This window comes from Rhipicephalus microplus, chromosome 10, assembly GCF_043290135.1.
Source record: "Rhipicephalus microplus isolate Deutch F79 chromosome 10, USDA_Rmic, whole genome shotgun sequence".
Taxonomy (NCBI): domain Eukaryota; kingdom Metazoa; phylum Arthropoda; class Arachnida; order Ixodida; family Ixodidae; genus Rhipicephalus; species Rhipicephalus microplus.
In genome coordinates this window covers 12,899,110-12,918,672 of record NC_134709.1, presented here as the reverse complement: position 1 = coordinate 12,918,672, position 19,563 = coordinate 12,899,110, and the positions used below count along the sequence as shown (strand labels likewise).

Below are 19,563 nucleotides of genomic sequence, written 5' to 3'. Positions count from 1 at the left end.
CTAACGCAGCGCTTCCAGAATACAATTCCCCAATTTTATCGCCCAGAACATCAAATAAACGTTTTGTTCACTCTCTCCACACGCAAGACTACCGTCTTTCGACGACACTTGCTGTGAAACGGGCAGATACGCGGACAATTTTCTTTCTTCCTCATGATCATTCTGCCACATGTAATAAAAAAAATGCCTGAAAGTGGGCGACCTCACCCACAGCACCAGGAATCTTTGAGTTGTGCGCACTGATCTAATATATCTTCGTCGCGAGTAAACTACAGCAGGGCATGTAGATGCGATCACCTCTCTCATGCTTCAAAAGGCCTGTTCTAGCTCTTTTCTTGCTTCTTTTGTGACATTTTTACTGCGACTGCGCCTGAAACACTCATGGTCAAAGTAAGTGGCTTTGGAAAAATGTGTGGATGAAGTTTCAACAGTAGCGTGGGAAATTCATTGGTGGAACGAAATGTGATCGTTATAACCGACAGATCGTTATATCAGAAACTTTCGTAAGTAAGTATAAATGTAATCATTGTTGAGATTTATCATCACCGGATCACAATATGTTTATGAGTGATGCCGCAGTACAGCACTCCAGAAATTTCGACCACCTGGGGTTTCTCAACATGCACCTAAATCTAAGCGTGAGGGCCTCAAACATTTTCGCCCACAGTAAAAATGTCAGCGTTCGGACTGAAATGGACAAGATCTTGGAGCAAGGCATACTAACAATTTCTTCATGAATAATAATAAATAACCTAAGCGACAAACAAAGTACACTACAAAGCGATGGAAGACTTGATACCATGCTGCAAGCAATGTGGAGATAAAATGGGCTACTACTGTGAGAGACATATATTATTACATCACAAGTCTATACGAAAATAAGATGACCTAGACATATGTGGCACCTGCATGTTTATGTCCCAGCAAGAAATCTTAGTTGCAATTGTTTCTTCCTTTGGCTGTACACTACATGCAATGCTGCGAGTCGGACTAATGATTTACGATGAGATTTGCGACACAAAGATGGCAAACAAACCCATAATGAGTGAGGTAGCGTGTCCAGCATGTGAACACAGCATGCATAGTGCACTATAAAATAGAGTTATTGAATGCTTCCTACTGTCAACACTAAGCCCTTCAGTGGAGGTCACACAGTTCAATGGCTGGCTAACATCACCCTAACACCATTTCTAAGCTATGAGGATGTGTAAAAAAAATATCAACAGGCACAATCTGGAGAGGGGGGGGAGGGGGCGGTGCAAAAAAGGCGCTTGCCCACCACACAAGTGCTCCCCTTCCCCCATCACAATTCCACACAGATTTTCACCACCGAAGACAAAAGCCCGCCACCACCCATGTCAGCAAGCCCCAAGCTCTCGGTAGAAGGAAAGCACACGAGGATCAGCTCGGACACAGTCTTTTCTGAAATCTAGAACCCTCAGCCCTTCAAGCGTGGCCACCCTCGAAAGAGCGACGTACGCTTGACCCGCCTCAAAGACGCGACCCAGCGTCAGCTCGGCAAAGTCAAGCGTCAAACCCTGAGACTTGTGAATGGACATGGCCCAAGCATGCCTCAATGGGAGTTGCCGCCGCACGTGGCACCTACCCTCTGGGCCTGTGCGAATGGCCCAGCGCTCCTTGGTGATGATTTGCTTGCACGAGTTCATAAACTGGACAATGGGGTCTCCTGCATATGGTATATCATAGCTCCATCAATCCATTTGTCGATATAAACTTGAGTAGACATATACATGTGGTCATCCTCAATGCATCAATGAGGCGTCCACTTAGGTGGCCCAATAATTATGGCACCTTGCTGCCAAACACAATTTCGTTAATTCAGTTCGTTGCTGTCACTGCCGCTTTTGAATGTAAGCATAACAGATTAAAAAAGCACTTATATACCAAGCACTGTGCGTATGTTAATAAATGCCGGTTGTCAAAACTAAAATGCCTTGTGTACTAAAGTACTGCTTATATAGTCGCTGTGTTAATTTCAATGCCAGCACCATAAATGATTCATCCATGAAAAACTTATACTGTGAATTAAATTAATTGATTGATATGTGGGGTTTAACGTCCCAAAGCCACCTCTGTGAATCGAATAAAGTGACTCTACTGAGTAGTAGGAAGATTGATGATGGCTTTACACTGGCTCTGCCACAAATCATACATTCGATTGCCTTTTAGCCTCAAGGGAAGATCAATAGTGGATTCACCTTCCAAATGATTACTAACGCCACTAAGCCAGAGTTTTATACAGGCTACAGGTAGATAAAATATTGGTATTGATAGGCTCTTGGGCATGTTGGCAATACATCAAGAGCAAAACTAGCCCAATGGAAAAGAATGTTGAGACAGACACAAAATGCTGTGTGCTTCTTTCTATCTGAGTTGCTATAAAATTTCCAAGGGCTGTCCCTGTCTTTTCCACTGTGCTAGTTTTGCCATATAGTATGCTCGCTTGCTATCAGCATGGGCGATAGTATTAAATCTACTAATGACATACACTATGGCACTAAATGGCACAAGTCAAGCTTCCAATGTGTGTCTATAGTAATCAAGCATTCTGTGAAAGGTACCATAGACTCTCAGTAAACGTAAATCTGTTAAACGAAACTACATACTGCTTAGACGGAACTATTGCTTCTGCAATGCTAGGTTTTGGGCTTGTATTCCGCACCCATGTTCACCTCTCAGTAAACGGAACCTTTGTTAAATGGAACATATTTTTTCCCGGTCCCTTCAGGTTCTGCTTACTGAGAGTGTACTGTAGTTACGTATAGAGCTGAGCTAGTTGATACGCATTCATGTTCAAAGCCTGCACATGCAAAGACGAAAGCAAGAGAGAAGTTGTTTGTGGGGTCATGACTTCTCTCTCTCTCTAGAGTCTGTGTTAGCACGCCCAGTCTTTTAACAATATTATGTACGCAATCAAGCTAGGACTATTTTGCACTGAGCTTACCGGATGCAGAATCGAATCCCACCACGACCCCACGTGAGCCATTGGCAAGGCCAGCTTTCACTTGAGTGTTCTTGGTCAGCATAACCTGTGTGCCCACTTTGAGGCTCAGCGTGGCGGGTGCACACACTTCAAGCAAGTCTGCTGACGCACCTTCCGAGTCAATGGCTTTGAATATGCGCGGTGCGCTTGGCAGCTGGTCAAAGCACCTTTGGTTCATGAATTCCACATCGTCCGTGTGTGTGCTTAGTCGAGTTGCCACTATGTCACCTAAAATGGAAGCATAATACTATAAAGTTGCACCAGAAAGATAAAGGAATGAGTGTGAGCACAGGCTGTAATGCTGATCTCATGTAACTGAAAAAAACACTGCATTAAGAGAATATTGCCACCCCAGGGAGCAAAGAGTCGTTTTCATACTGTTGGTCGTGCGAACGCAAAGTGGGCCGTTTGCTCATGTCTGCTAAGATAGTGCGCACACCAGCAGTAGCAACTGCACTGTTATGAGCAAAGCTTGCCGTTGCTGCTCAAGCGACACAGCCCTCCCTGTCTACCGGCTCCTTTTATACTCCTTTGCCCAATGGAAGATGGGCAAATCTTTTCCTTTCCGCTTGAAAAGCAATCGATGGCAGGCTTCGCACACAAAGTGAGGTTATATTGCATGCACCCTCCTTGCAACGGAGATGGCTGGCTCGTTTCATCTCCGTTTAAACCGCGTTCATCAACAATGCTTGCCTGCAACAACATACGATTCCCCCAGAGATGTTATTGATTTGAACTTCATATAAACAATGACAGCAAGATTGACAGCAAAAAACTCAACATGTTGTTGGTGGGTAGCATCAAGCTACCCACCACCCCCTATTCTTGAGGACAACTTTTTTCTTTAGGACCAGCAACAGGATGGAGGGCAACAGCATATATCATTCGGCACAAACAAGTAGTCCGGAAAGAATTGACATCACTGCTGATTTTGAGAATGACAATACTCGGTTTCTTCTAAGGACTCTCTCTTTGAGGGCATGCTGAAAATTTACGGGCATGCTGTAAACTCGACGTCATATGTACAAGACTGCCTGTGGTTCGCACCAACACAGGGAGATGAGATTTGCTGTGACTACTGTGTGCCAGTTGCATAACTTGGCCAGTTTGTGCAAATGCCTTGAGCTTCCTGCTGGCTTGTTCCTGACTGCCCAAACATAGTAAAGTAGCCCCACATTGCAGCAATTTATCAAAATGTGCATGACAATTATGTGAAATACACCCCAAAAGTTTGTTTTGGAGCTTGACGGAAAGCATTTTCATACTAAAAAAACATGATGCGGCATCATCGATCGTAAATACTGTATTCTATTATTGCATTTCTTTAGACAAATGGTCGCGGTTTAAATTTATACCAATATATACTAGTCATATCGTGACACATGTTCTGTATTGTATCTGCACAGCCATGGTAAATTTTTCCCGCCTCGGTTTCCATTACCTTTGCTACTTACTGTGCAGCAGTGATGCATACGTAGCAGGAAACGACAGATAAGCGCACCTGTGTCAAGAGAGCGACTGGCCGTCCTCTTGAGCGCTTCCTCGACCCAATCGGGGCAGGAGCCTACCCTCACTTGCTGCAGCAGAGAGATGAACCTAGGATCACTCTGCCTGTGCACCTGCTTAAGCTCCAGGGTGATGTTGATGCACTGGCGCCAAGCGGACGTCTGCAGGGTTTTGCATGATAAAATGTTGGTGTTTCACATCCCAAAAATGATGTCATTATAAGGGATGCCGTAGTGGAGTGTTCCAGTAAATTTGGGTACCTTGGGTTCTTTGAAGTGCACCCGAGTTTAAGTTAGTGGGCCTCTAGCACTTCGTCGCCACAAAAATGCAGCCACCGTGACCGAAATTCAATCTCTCGACCTTTGGGTTGGCTTTCGATAACCATAACCACTACAGCACTGCGACAGGTCAGGTTTTAGAATCCACAAATTGCATCGTCGCTCAAAGGATGGTGCCAGAGGCAGCTAACTTGACACAAAATGCGCACATTGGAATGCACACTGAAAAACCAAGTGAAGCACTCAGTTTCTTCGTTGTTTCAAAGTTTCAATGCATAAGTAGTTTCAAGAAAGCAATGCACTTCAAAATAATCGCCACAGTGGCACAGTGGTTATAGTGCTCAGCTGCTGATCTGAAAGTTAAGGGTTTGATCTCGACCATAGATGTTGTATTTCAATGGAGGTAAAATGCGAGAAGCCAGTGAAATTAAATTTAGGTAGGCTTTAAAAACACCCAAGTGATCGAAATTTCTAGAGCTCTCCACTATGGCGCCCCGCCGCAGTGGTCTAGTGGCTAAGGTACTCGGCTGCTGACCCGCAGGGCGCGGGTTCGCATCCCGGCTGCGGCGGCTGCATTTCCGATGGAGGCGGAAATGTTGTAGGCCCGTGTGCTCAGATTTGGGTGCACGTTAAAGAACCCCAGGTGGTCTAAATTTCCGGAGCCCTCCACTACGGCGTCTCTCATAATCATGTAGTGGTTTTGGGACGTTAAACCCCACATATCAATCATCAATCTCCACTATGGCACGCCTCATAATCATGTTGTGGCTTTGGCACACAAAATTCCCGATATTATTATTAATGCACTTCAACATGAATATATACGGTGAAATGTTAAGCAGACCACTAATGTGTGAAACTTGTTAAATATGCAGCGTTTGTTACCCTTTGCAGTCTGAAACCTTTACCTTGCCCCCGCTTCTTGCTGTCTGAAAAGAGAGTTCAAGTGAAGGAAGCTTACATATTCTTTCAAATGATGGGGCCTAATGGAGTAAGAAAAGAGATTCATGAATCAACCACAAAAGAGGTTTTCCAGCATTGCCCAAGGCTGCGTCAACAAGATTGCATTATCAGGAAAGGCCGTCAACAGACTGCATGCAAAGACTTTAAATTGACATGTCATCGTACGTCGCATCATCTTATAAGTATCCATCCATGCCATGCATGCATACTGCAGGGAAACAGTGCAAAGCCACACCTGAAAACAATAGACCGGTGCGGGATCCTCTTTCCGAGAGACTGGCGGGAGCTGCAGAAAGTCGCCGCAGAGAACCAGCTGGATGCCACCAAAAGGACGGTCATTGCGGCGCACTAGCCGGGCCACCCGCTCCAACTTGTGGAAGAAGCGGCCGTCCAGCATAGACACCTCGTCTACCACCAGCACTTTGCAGCGCCGCCAGTAATTCACCCAGGGTGGCCGCATCGCTCGCTGCATCATCACTTCCACTGTGGCCGTGCCTGTTCCTACACCTGTTGGGAAGGGCACATGTTATAAAGAATGGGACACTGGCGTAAATCACCAGAGGGTTAGGGGTGCTGACAATCCTTGTGGTCAGGCTAGAAGTGTCACCCCTTGCAAGTGTACACCCTTTATATTTGTTTTTTAAACGTGATACCTGAACTGCATGACATTTAAGCATAGGCCATTCAACATTTTAACACGAAAGTGTTTTATGCCTGGGTCCACCATGACTCCACTGACGTATTCCCATCACGGATATGACATTATAGATATGCACTAACAAGATTGCAAAGAAAAAGTTAGCAGAAAGAGTTCCATCGCTGGGCGTCCAACCTACGACATCTCGCTTCACAACGCACGGCACAAAGTCACTAGGCCACAAAGCGTACACTGTTCAGCTTAATAAAGGCAAGCAATTTATATACACCACATACTGCTGGTTGCTCTCCGAACTTGCCAATTTTGGCGCACTTTCGTCATCGCTCGCGAGATGATGAAATGAGGTTCGTGCTTATCTCTTAATGGGGGGGAGAGGGGGCAGGGTGGTTTTTAGATCTTGTGCTTCCCTCTAAGTTTGCACTAAGTTATAGTGAGCACGACGGTCCCTTTGCTTGCTGCAGTGGCCGCGTTTGCCATGAAATGTGCTGCTCACACACAAAGAGGTACCAACTGCAGCAGTCAGTTCGCGCTCGTCCTGCATATACTTTTGTGTTTGTTTCATGCGTCCTTCATTGTGCTGAAACAGTGCGTCTTAAACGTCGAGTTGTGCCACATTTTCACTAAATGACAACAACTTATGGGGCATGTTTATAAAATTCAAGCATTAATACGACGGAGACAAGAGAGGGCACAGCATGAGCGCTTACAACTAAGGTCTTTATTGCTTCAAAAGAAAATTGTGGTGTTTTGGTAGGGCTCCGGAAATTTTGACCACCTGGGGTTTTTTAATGTGCCCCTAAACCTGAGCACACGGGCCTACAACATTTCCGCCTCCACCGGAAAACCCTTGTAAAGAAAGCATCAGAAATTTCAGCTAAAAAAAAATGCCTAATGTACTTGGTAAAGGTTAAGACCTTTGAAGCCCGCAAAGAGCTTTGGCTGAGAATGTTTGTGACGGTAAAGAGTGAGTTACTCAAATCATGACCACTGCAGTCCTAAGTGCACAGGCACACCCCCCCCCCCCCCCCCAGAAAGGATTTATAAATATTTCAAAATATGCTAAATAAGCAGACATTGATGTTCAAATAAGTAGAATTGCAAACGAAATTGCACTTCAACAACTGATGTTTTATTTAGCTCCTGATAACAAGCTGCAACGTAGCTATTTCAGTTCACTTTCTTTCTGGGGTCGCTTGAAGTTCCTTCAAGTGAAGTTTCGCTGTACATCCCATTCAGGTAATACGCTGCACAAGCATCATTGAAAATTAAAGTGCCAATGAATACCGAGACAGGAAAACAAGATGATACCACACAACCGCAGATAAATTTTCAGTTAAAGTCATAACAAAGTAGCTGCTCTTCTGATCTCAGCAACTATATGTGGTGCAATTTACGTAAATGATAGCTATCACAACTGGTTCTGTCCAAGAAAATCGGTGCACATTGCTACCTCTATTCAAAGGTTTAACATTGGCACACAATATGTGCACTGCTTAAATTATGCATTGAATAGCATTCTAGAAAAGCATTATTAAAACTCTGCTTAAACATGCCACATGCAGTTTCAGCAATACAGAAGTGTAACTGAAAAACGAACAGTTACCAGCAAATGAATGCAGCGTGGTGCCACCAATCTGGGCAGCTGCAATACCGGTCGTAGCCGTGGCAAATGCATCCTGTGGTGGTAGTGACGACAAAATGTGCTTCAAAAGGTACGACTTTCCCGTGCCTGCACCACCGGTGAAGAACACGCTGCGGCCAGCCAGGACTGCACTGAGAACCGTTTTCTGCTCCAAGGTAAGCTGCACGGTATTCAAGCTCCTCCCAGGCTGAAGGCAAGCGAATGTGAAGTACAAGACTGATTTTAAGAAAGCTATGCTTTTTTTAAATGACAGAACATCTCGTTTAACATTCCGAGTACAACAATCTTGCTCTGTGAAAAAATAAAGCCATGAACTTGCTTTAGTAGCAGAAAGGAACCGCAGCAAAACTCAGTCGAAGACATGTGGTAAAGTCAGTGTAACGTACAACAATTTTCACGAGTGGTTTCGCTAGAAAGAAATTCTTCACTGCACAACCTTTTTCATTTCACATCTACACTAGCTATGTTATTCTGTACATGTCCTTACACTCTCTTATTTTGTGTCTGCTTCCCCTACTTTCGGCAAAAAGTTGTGTTTTATTCTTGGTACCCCCGACATCTTGCAGATGCATGCCTCATTGATGTACCTCGTTCTTAATTAACGACACTAAAAAAAAAAGAGCACACACATCTGTACCTCTTCTCAGAGATTGTAGCTGTGTAACATGTTTTCTCATGCACTGAGAACGAGCATTTAAACTGATTTTTTTTCTGCGTTACCTTTACCAGGTGTCTACCATGTAAATGAAAAAAAGAAAGTTAGATGGGAGGGAGGGTTTGTCACGGTTTACCTGTTTGGGGTAGGTAAAGTAGGTTGTTACATGGTGACCACAATTTCTCAGCACCATATTTTTAAAACTTGAATACGAAGCAGTGAAAAAGGAATGCCAGGTCAGCAAGAATGCTGCATTTTTACAGTCAAACTGTGTTATTTACGTTCCAACATTGTTACTGCCCTGTTCGCATTTACACCTAGCCAAACTATCCCCTTTAAATAGTGCAAAAGAGAGCGCGGTATAAAACGCTGACCTTCACAGTGCTAGGTCCCATCGGTCGGCTCTTCTTTCCCGTCGGCGTAGTTTGGTCGTCCTTCGAAAGAGGTCTCTTCAGACCCTGCGACTGGGTCGCATTGGCGTCGCGCAGCATCAACGGACTGATCTCTTCGATAACTCTCGGCTTGCCCGACTTCAAGCGTTCGCGAGCAGACACGGCGGGCTCTTGAGTCGCCTTCTTGGCGTGCAGAAACTTGACGAACGTGCCGAGCTTGCTGGGCGGACAGTTGGAGAAGTAGAGGTGCACTTTTTCGTCCTTGAGGGCGACGGACATCTTACCTTCCCGCACGAACTTCTTGTGCACGACGGCGTTTTGCAGCGAGTACACGACCGAACGCGGTCCCAAGCTCACCCTGAGTAAAATGTCCCGAAATTCGTTCCTGTACAGAGATGCCTCGGCATTCTGGTGCGTCACCTTGCGAGCCGGTGCGCCGTTGCTCTGTAGATGCTCGACTACCACGGTTCCCGTGATGGCGACGGGCGATATTTGGACGCACGGGTTTTCCATGGGACGCACGGCACTCGAACCAGCGAGGAAAACGGGGAGTTGTGGTGGACGAGTAGGAAGTTCACTTGCGGAGGCGACGGCTGTCACAAAACACCGGCCCGCCGGATATTTCGAAAACTTGCTCTCGGGCTCTGCTGGGCTTGGCTGGGCTCGCCTCGCTTAGAAAGCCCCGTCAGTCTCGGAGGCCAGTGAGTTAGTAAAGCGCACGAAATGAAAGCATGTCACTTTACACCAACGTTTAAAAACGTTGCTTTACACGTGGTGCCACGGTGCAATTTCAGTTAACTAAGCTGTTGTCTCTACATTTTGTTAGCTATTTGTTTTTTGCGTCGTTATTTGTGTTTTAGAGGTTCGAAACGCATCTTTAGAACATGTTTCAGCACTTATTTTTGTATTCGCCACAATTTAAATTATTATTAAACAATAGTTTTTATTAGTAAACCTACTTTTATATGGTATGATATTTGTTATCTGAACATTTAGTGTTTCAAACTTTTTTCAACGTCTTGTGGCGCCACCTATATGAACCAGGGTGTTTTGTGGGAAATTGACTTGCTGCAATCGCATAGGCGCTTGTAACAGCGCTACAATGTGCCCTGCAACCACGCTTAAACTAGCCAGGATCAGACGCGATGAGACAATCCACATTTTGCCAAATCCTGTGATACAGCTGCCCTGTAGCTGCAATGAGACGACGCACTCGTACAGCGTGTGCTCAGATTTGGGTGCACCCAGGTGGTTGAAATTCCAGGTGGTTGAAATTTCCGGAGCACTCCACTAAGGCGTCTCTCATAATCTAATGGTGGTTTTGGGACGTAAAACCCCACATATCAATCACTCGTACAGTAACATACCTCGTTGTATACTGCGTAGCAACACAACCATTGCTGATGATTTTATTTGCTTTTTCCTCTAAATCATATTGGTGCTGACAAGTTATCAGCTGATGATCAATGTAACAGCATTGCTGCCTGCTCGTTATATGTTAACGATCCACTGACAATGCATGTTGACAAGTACCTTATCAGATACAATCACTGCTCCAAGGTCAGTTTAACTTTGTCCTTACTAGATAGCAGTTGGCAATTGTTCAAGGAAGAAACAAGTATGGCACGTACACATAGATATAATGCTCAACAGAGCGACAGTCTGCAAATTACCAGCACAGAACTACCAACCTTAGGACCTGTCCTGGTCTACAGCAGAAAACGACACAAAGTATGCTACCAGAAAACTTGCTTGCTGAACTTCAAAACTGGCTACGTCCTTAAAATAACCCTGACATTTCAAAAATGTTCTTTGAAAATGTGCTTCTACACATAAATAATATATGGCTCACAAACTTCACCCCCCCCCCCCCCCCCCAATTATTACAAGCGGTTACCCTAGCCTCTCGGCTATATGGTCGGCACAAAGAGATGATTGTTACTAAACAAATAAGCAACATAGCACAATTCACATTCATAGCATTACTACTGGATGTTAAGTTAACTAGGAAGTTAACTGAACAAACTGGAGGCACTACAGATAAGAAACTCCAAGTTTTATATATAGCTGGCATTATAAAAATGACGTTAGTGAACAAAACTCAATGAAGCAAGGAATCGGCTTAAAGGAGCCATGCAACACTTTTTTCGGTAATGGTTGATGGCTTCAATAAAAGTGCTTACTGCCTCATGAATCGAGTGCCGCAAAAATGTTTAGAGTCTTTCAAGTACGTGCGGAGTTACAGAGATTTGCCACATGCTTCAAGCGGTTTCTCTCCTCTTTTGTACTAGAAAGCACGCTGATAGCTACGCAGGGAGGAGAATGACAGTGAGGTAAGGAGACGTCACCCTTCATCAGTGCGTGCCACGAGATGGAGCACTTTCTTGTCATTTTTTTCTTTGAACGTGCGGCTTACTTTCAGGGTGAGCGCACCAGCACGAGGCAGCATCTTGCAGTGGCCACAGTGCAGCTCATGGCACTCAAAACAGCCAAAGACCGTAGACGTTGGGTATATGACGCAGTAATTTGGGTATATGGCATCATTTGTAGAGAGAAGAGGGCGCGATTTTGAGGCGACATTGAAAATTAATTGCGAAGTCCAGGCTGCGTGCTGCACTATAACGCTTCGTTCATGTGTTATAATGAGCCTCTGCTACTGATATCATGCTAAAAAAGATGTTGCAGGGACTTTTTAAAAGCTCAAGTCCAACAACACTGTATATGAAAGTAATACCATAATGAACAGCTGTCAGTGTTTTTACTCCAGAACCATTATACTGTTAAAAGTGCTAAAATAGGCTGACCAAGCGGCAGTCGTACAGGTCATACTTTGAAGCTTATCATAAGGCGATCTCTGGAACTGACACAAAGCATATACCAATATATCGACTTTAATAGATGTGTATATTCATCCAATTACATAAAAATATTTCATTCTAAAAGAAACAGGGCAACCCAGCATGCAAACACTCTCAGTGGTGTTTGCACACCTGTTTGTGTTGTCCTGACTTCCCTCATGTGTCTGTCCAGTGTTTGCACGTCCAGTCTTTTTTCAGAATGAATATGTATCAACTAGCTGTGCTCTCTATAATCAAAAAATATTTTATTTATCTTAACTCTCACATTCCTGAAATTGTTCACAGGCTATAGCCATAGTCTTTAATCCACGAAATTCCATCGCCACTTTGCCCTGAAAAGTAAGACAGCATATGTCAAAGACAATAATACATCATGCCAGAATTCTAAGAGATACCAGAGGTTAGGAATCAAAATCTGACACAAGTTAAAAGGATACCGACATCAATTTCTGAAGATGAGTTTACTGAACCACGCAAATCTGCTGTACACAGACACATCTGGGAAAGTGTCAAGGTCGGTAAATGCTCATAAGATATAATACTCCAGTTTAGGTTTCGCAAGCTGCACCTACTGACATCAACACTATTACAACGTCAAGGTACAGTGTCAATTCTCGCAACTTTACGCTTTAGTGTACCTAGTTGTGACATCAGCTACCAAAACATTCAGAGCTACAAAGTGTACTAACCACGATATGTTGCACGAGCACGTGACAAAAAACTCATGTTGCGTTGTGACGTCCGGATACGCTAGAAACTGAAACTAGCTGTTAAAAACATGTTGTATAGTTATTTTCAATGTGCACTCGCACTGAACACTACATTTTATAGACTATTCAGGGCTTGGCCTTTCATTTGACGAACAGAAGAAAGAGGCAACAGAAAGTTTTCGTGTCAGTGCCTTTTAAGGTTATTTCAAGTTGAACAGGCAATGTCGCCAGAGACATTTCTGCAGGAAGACTTCATCACAAAAGACTTGGCCCTTAACAAGGTAAATCCTTGTTGGAACGCTGCTCATGCAACATTCCATACTAAGCAATTTCTCATCACAGAGGTTAAGAAGGAACACAAATTTCTCACCAGATGGCGTGTACTCGAGGCCTATCCAGTCATCGTAGCTGAGCTCTTCAAGTAGGTGGAGGATATATTTATAATTTATTTCACCCGGCGCATTAAGCTCATCCCTGCGTGGAGCCTGGGAAACTTGTATGTGACCTGTGGCAAAACACGAAACAAAATTTTGTCACTTCAACCAAGACGAAGAACTCGCGGGCGTTTCATTTCACGTACCTACAAGTGGGTACACACTCGCAATAGTGTTGGTCAGATCGCCCGAGCTCATTTGAAGGTGGAATACATCCTGAAACAAAAGTTCATTTGCTTAGAATGCCACACGACCAATGAGGTAGAGATGTCAAATATACCAGGAGTAGCCGCAAGTTCTTGTGGTTCAGCTGTGTGACATAACGTGCAGCTGAAACAAACGTGCAGTTGCATGGAGATAAAGCGCACGAACAAAGCATGCAACGTTAAGCATATACCTTGTTCATAGCTGTTGAGAAAATATCCCGGTTTAACCTGCTTGCACAGGGGCTCTATGACGCCTACAATTCCTTCCTGGAAAGCAACGAACACAATTCCATCGGTAATACCAAACTATTATCATCAAATCAATGCATTACCTTTTCAAGCAGACCGGCTGCTTTGGTCAAGTTTGCGAGGTATGTTTCCTCCATAACGCTGCTGCGCTCTGTGCCAGTGATTCCTGCCATAATATGTATCCTTAAGAAAAAGAAACAGGCATATGTCAACAAGTGGTGATGACGGATATAGGACTGATATTAAAACAGGCACTCCAAGACCACTGCAGCACTCATAAGGCTTTCGTCTCACACAGCCTTGAAGGCCAAGCCGATCTCTATTGAAACTAAGGCTTTGTTTTACAATAATTCGTTTTGAAAGTTTGTGTACACCTGGTGACATGAGCACTTTTCAGGATACAGAACATAAATCGGGTGCCCCTACATGAAGAGGTCAATGGAAAATGAGTTATCTAAATTGAATGTTCCTTGATGCTGGCTGCACAGAGCTTTGTTCAAGCCTAAAAAAAGCTGCACTTTATAAAAAAAACCACAACATCAGGTGGCAGCTCACGTTGTGGAGTGTAAACGTCCGATGTGCCGTCTACAGTTGAGACAAGCAAACTGCTTTGTCAGCCTGCAGCTACGCTGTTTTATTTATGAGCTGTGGGTTTAGGTTGTAAACAATGAAATACCAGTCGGCTGCCTGCTCCTATAAGTTCACATTATAGTATTCAATACATCGTGCAAAAAAATTTCTATATTAATTGCTATGGCATAGTGTGGCTTTGAGTTACGCATACTTATATCTATCCAACATAGCCGTTTTTTTGTTACTACCTGTAGCAAATTGTTTTCTTTGGGGGGGGGAAGGGGGCTACCCTTATTTTTTTTCACTTTGTAGTTACTACACCTCAATATAGAAATGGCAAATGTTCTCTACGGTTTCCATGGCTTCATTATCTGCTACATTCATACAGTTGTGTCGATTTCTAATCAGTGTTAAAACACATGGTGCCATGAACGGCTTGGTACACAGTGAGAACCAAATGTAAAAGCCATACTTCTTGCAGTCCAAGGCCTTGGCATACTTTATCGAAGTCTCCAAGCTGCTGAGAAATTCTGATTCAAGACCTGGCCTTGCAGCGAAGCCCAACTCGCCTTTAGGCAAGTCACCTGGAAGCCACAAGAATGTGAGAAAGGCCATTTCCCTTTGCGAGGTTGCAGCAGGTTTCTGGTGCAACAAGCATACGAAGTTGAATTCACACTAGGCAACACACAAGCTGTACTCGTAACCTAAAGGACTGGGCACGACAGCAGAAAGATGCAGAAGAGTTGCTGAAAGCTTCATTGTATGCTATGGACTAACTGTCCACATGTAACACAAACACAAATATTTTTGGTTTAAACCACGATAAACTCTAACGGCATGTTTTCTGAAGAAAATCACAGCTGCAAGGAAAAATGACATTGGCAGGTGTGAGTTCTCAAGTAAATATCCTGCTGAAGAACATTCAAAGCAGCTGATGGCAAGTCTTTTTCTTTATGGCATGAACATGCATGTGACTTCAAGGGCATATCAGTAAGCCAAACTCTTGAAAGAACACACATATTCAAAGGATAATTTCAACTCATGCCACACAAAACTTTTTCACTTGGTAAACTATCAGTAACATAGTGTCCACACAACAGTCTAAGTGATGCATGGTGAAAATGAAAAGGTCATATGGCTTTTTATTGAGAGAACAGCCTCACAGAGAAGTCAACAAACCTGTAAGTGCACACAAGGCTTTCATATCCTTTGCAGCACAATCCAACCGACCAATGGTGGAGCACTGGTCAATGGGCTCGACTAGACCCACTGTGGTGTTCTGGTGATCGTGGTGCTTGAATGGTGACCTGTAGGTCGCGGGATTGAATCTTGGCTGCATTTCGATGGAGGTGATATGGTTGAGGCACATGTACTTAGATATAGGTGAACATTAAGGTGGTCGATACTCACGGATCCCTTCATTACGGCTCCCTCATAATCATGTCATGGTTTTAGGATGTAAAACACCAACAGTTGTTATTATCACGGGCTCATAATTGTTATTATCAGTGGCCTGACGGCTTTTTCACACCAGTGGCTAGCACCAGCCGCCCCACCAAGTCGGACTACGAGGCTCATCGATGCTTAGTTGGGTATATAGCAGGCTGTGAAAGTGAGAACTGTTGGACAAGTTTGCGTTTTCATATTTGGTTATATAAGCACGTCCTTTTATATTTGATTGTTGGTTATCACGATTTTCTCAAAAGGCATACTGGTTGTGGCACATGCACAGCTGTCACCTTGTTTCTTGCACATGTGCGATTATTGTTTACGGGATTACTGCCTGCCAGTCTGACTCGGTTGCAAGTTGAGCGTCCGTCTGTACTCCCTTTCGTCGATGTAGTTTCATCGTCAAGTTCGCGCCCTTCAAACTACACTAAACAAGCCACCAAGCAAAAAGTACGTAGGGTAGACTACCTGGATAAGAGTTGATAAGCACCTGCTCCATTCCGCAGGTCTCCTTCTCACTGCGGATGTTGTCGATGCCCACATCGTAGGGAAACTGGCATTCGACGGCTCTGAATCCATGCGACTGCGCTACGCGGTAGCGCGTCAGCAGCGGAGTCTGTGTGAACATTGTCGAGATGTTGGCGGCGAACTTGAGAGGCATCTTCGATGACGGACTGTGCGAGTAACACCTGCGTTTCGAGAAATCCGAAAGCGCTGTCACTCGTGCCAACGGGCGGTGAAACAACCGGTTCATACCTGGTAGCATTCGCTGCGATGTTGAAAGCAGCTAGAAGAGTTCGTTTCCACCTGAAAATACAGCCTAAGCGCATAACATGATCCGGTTAAGCTCGGGATATATCGCTACTTATCGGCGAAGAGCGGCAGATAAAACACGCGTCGTTGCCGCTTACACATGTTTGGAACAGCTTCCACAGACAGAGCAGCGACAACTTCTCGGGCTTCGTCGTTTCCTTCTCTGATCTTCGGCAATCCGCGATTGGGCGAAGAGAAGTTATTGTGGTCACGTGAGTTAAACTGCGATATTTAAAACGGGAATAAGTGTTCGAGCAGTGATCGTATCTCCCTGCTCTCGCTCCAAACCTTATATATTCATGTTCATAATGGTTCATGTTGAGAAATGCTGCTTGGAAGAGAGAAATTTGTCGTGTGTTTTCTAATACGTAAGCTTGCTGTTTGGCTGATCTCTCCCGACGAGGCCAAGGCTGATAAGCGTTTAGTCTATTGGGTCGGCGAGCCAGGCGCCCAGAGGAAGGGGCGTAGCCAAGGGATGGAATACCGGGCCCGTCCCCGTCCCCCCTCAATTTTTTTTCGTCGTGGTGTAAAGAGCGAGAAACGACCATTTCAAGGGCGTGCCCCTGCCGAAATCAAGGAGGTGCCACCCCCGAAAAAAAATTCTGGCTACACCCCTGCCCAGTGGGTCCAAACTACGCATGCGCAGAGGATGACTCAAAACGAAAAATTAAGGCAGCTTGGCATTAGTGGTGCCAAGCCTGTAGTAGTTGTTGTTTTCCTCTGCACATGGCTCGCACCCAAAGGAGGGGATTGACCGATTATAAGGTGAATTTGCCTGATACTTTCTGCATTGCTTCATTCCTAAAAAAACGTTAGTTACTTAATTATTATTTGAATTGCCAATTGCGAATTTGAAGGAAAAAAGAAAAGTAGTGAGACCATAATTTAGCAAGAAAATCGTTTAGTCTCAGTGATGTATTCCTGAATGGCGAATAAAACATCCCTGTGGCTGTAACCTAGTGAAGAGGCTCCAAATGAAAGGAAAGCAGGTTCTGATAACTGCTAGCCCAGTTTTTAAAGAGGTGGTGCTAGTGTGCTAGTGCTATTAACCTGGCAGTATTCTTTGTTTCTCCATGGTATCCCTTTTATTTTTCATTTTTCCGCTTCTTCTGTCTTTTCTCCCTCTATTTCTATTCCCCTTCCCTTTTGTTCCCTTTCCTTCTCTCTCTCTCTCTCTGTTTCTCACTTGCTTCCTCTTTTATTCTTATACATGCTTTCACCTGCGTTACACCAAGCGACGACAGCATACGACAGCACGGAGCCCTAAAATGCTTCGCACTGATATCATCATCAAGGCGCTCGAATAACAAGAGGAGAAAGAGTTCTCCTCGGCGTGAGCGGGCACTCTATAGGAGGTACTAGCGTGACGTCATCCGCAAGGGGCGCTAGTGCGGCAGTCGCCATACTTGAGGTCTCGCTGGCGATCATCACCGTCGTACGACCACAACCGAAGTTCCCGGAAGCACGTATTGTGCCGACATTTTTCTAGCCTTTTCGGCTTTGGTGTCCTACAAAAAGGACACCAAGAAATACTGCTGCCAATTGTGGCACAATCAACGCAGAGATTTGAAAGAGGTATTTCAGGCATCCACAATATATCTGCAAAACATAGGCAGTAGTTTTTTTCGTAATCGTCTTCTGAAATCTGCAAGATGGCGGAAGGTGAAAAATACGACACTCGGCGCTACCTAATAAATTATGTCTTGCGCATTAGCTGTTGCATCGGTAGCACTCATATTTTATTTTTCGTGTTATTGCTAATATGTTTAACTTTCTACTTGCAAAATGAGTCTTCTCTAAGACTAGCACGTTGCCAGCAGGAATGGACAATCTTTCAGTGGTTGTCAGAGGTCTGAATGCATTCACGTAAATACGGAGATGTAACTCTTGCGATAGCTCTTGATTTCTCGTTACTTCAGTCGGGAAACCTGCCCATATCTCTTAGTGTAGTGTCTCCAATAGTGAGACAGTACGTAATCAATTTCGATTCGGCTTTTTTTTTTTCACTCTAATAATGGTGCGTGAGGAACCTAGAAGATGGAGACGATGAAGTGCAGTTCGTCCAGCTTGCCCTTGCAGTCATGGGTGAAAACAATTTGGCGCTGTAAAGCATAACTCGGCAATCTTTTTTTACGTTCGATCTTGAAAGCGTCCAGTAATTAGACGATGGCCATTCGCGTGCAATGAGAAGTTGCGCATCATGAACGCAAAAACCTGCTTTTGGACTTTTTTAGGCACTGTAACTATGCATGGTTCCTACCTACGTGCTATAGTTACAGAACGATTACGCGGGCTTAACAGGGTAAAAAAATAGGCACACCTAAGTTCAGCAAATTTCACTTTACAACCAAGAAATTCAGAGCTGAGAGGTTTGGTGATACGTCAAGTATCAAGCTGTCATATGGCGGATCGCCGACGGACCACAATTATGGCGGCGCACACTGGCGCCTCCTTCCGGGAAGAGCTCAGTTAATACCTCCTACACCGTTCTACACGTGGTTTTGCGCGCATAACACCAATGATGACAGCATAAAAAAGCCCGGGCGGCCTCTAATATGTTCATTATATATATATATATATATATATATATATATATATATATATATATATATATATATATATATATATATATATATATATATTGTAGCGATGCTGAAGCCGATCCAGCCGGGTCTTGCTTGTGCTCTTGCCACGATGATTGCGGCGGGCTACTTGAACGTGGCCAACCTGTCGCGGCATTATATATATATATATATATATATATATATATATATATATATATATATATATATATATATATATATATATATATTCAGCACGTATGGCTCGCTATCACTCTGCCCTTCGCGGCACAGAACGTTATAGCACAGCAGATAGCGTATACTGTTGGCCAACAGCCGACCTAAGTAGTGTGGCATTTGAATCGGATACACTTCTCGACACCGGTGCAACGGTCCATTGTCGGATCACATCACACAGTAGCAACACCAGCGTGAGCAGGAATGACAATTACGGGAGAGCGCGATTCTGTTTCCTCACGCGCGCTCAAGGTCATGAGGCGCGTTGACGTCACCTTTCTCCCCTTAATTGTGTCATGCCCCCCCCCCCCTGTGAAAATGAACTTAGCCATAAAAAAACAACTCTCAGAATTATCGAGCAACTCTTCATACAAG

General features: G+C 44.3%; 2 protein-coding genes across 3 annotated transcripts; both read right to left on the bottom strand.

Moving 5' to 3' along the window:
* Nucleotides 1-20: 20 nt before the first annotated feature.
* Pif1 (Pif1 DNA helicase) lies at nt 21-9,790 on the bottom strand. The gene is made up of 6 exons (XM_037431883.2): nt 9,081-9,790; nt 8,013-8,238; nt 5,987-6,258; nt 4,506-4,671; nt 2,966-3,232; nt 21-1,687 (listed from the first exon to the last, which is right to left on the bottom strand). Exons 1-6 carry the CDS (start codon nt 9,609-9,611, stop codon nt 1,359-1,361), a joined length of 1,791 nt encoding a protein of 596 aa, XP_037287780.2. The 5' UTR covers nt 9,612-9,790; the 3' UTR covers nt 21-1,358.
* Nucleotides 9,791-12,179: 2,389 nt separating this feature from the next.
* On the bottom strand, nt 12,180-16,588 carry Gip (hydroxypyruvate isomerase-like protein Gip). Of its 2 annotated transcripts, XM_037431981.2 has the most exons (10): nt 16,489-16,588; nt 16,334-16,397; nt 16,046-16,266; nt 14,601-14,712; nt 13,639-13,738; nt 13,498-13,573; nt 13,381-13,430; nt 13,247-13,316; nt 13,037-13,171; nt 12,180-12,288 (listed from the first exon to the last, which is right to left on the bottom strand). In XM_037431981.2, exons 1-10 carry the CDS (start codon nt 16,490-16,492, stop codon nt 12,236-12,238), a joined length of 885 nt encoding a protein of 294 aa, XP_037287878.2. In that variant the 5' UTR covers nt 16,493-16,588; the 3' UTR covers nt 12,180-12,235. The 2 variants fall into 2 exon arrangements, with proteins under 2 accessions (XP_037287878.2, XP_037287877.2); XM_037431980.2 differs by lacking the exon at nt 16,489-16,588 and having other exon boundaries at nt 16,334-16,482.
* Nucleotides 16,589-19,563: the final 2,975 nt, after the last annotated feature.

Excerpts from the sequence above, each read along its gene's own strand:
- Pif1 (XM_037431883.2), bottom strand. The coding sequence starts at position 9,611 with ATGGAAAACCCGTGCGTCCAAATATCGCCCGTCGCCATCACGGGAACC. Across the intron at positions 4,672-5,986 it reads CACCGGTCTATTGTTTTCAG|ACGTCCGCTTGGCGCCAGTG; the intron begins GTGTGGCTTTGC and ends AAAACCCTGCAG. Across the intron at positions 3,233-4,505 it reads CAGTCGCTCTCTTGACACAG|GTGACATAGTGGCAACTCGA; the intron begins GTGCGCTTATCT and ends CTTCCATTTTAG.
- Gip (XM_037431980.2), bottom strand. The coding sequence starts at position 16,407 with ATGCGCTTAGGCTGTATTTTCAGGTGGAAACGAACTCTTCTAGCTGCT. Across the intron at positions 13,574-13,638 it reads CAGCCGGTCTGCTTGAAAAG|GAAGGAATTGTAGGCGTCAT; the intron begins GTAATGCATTGA and ends GTTGCTTTCCAG. Across the intron at positions 12,289-13,036 it reads CCTCGAGTACACGCCATCTG|GGCAAAGTGGCGATGGAATT; the intron begins GTGAGAAATTTG and ends CTTACTTTTCAG.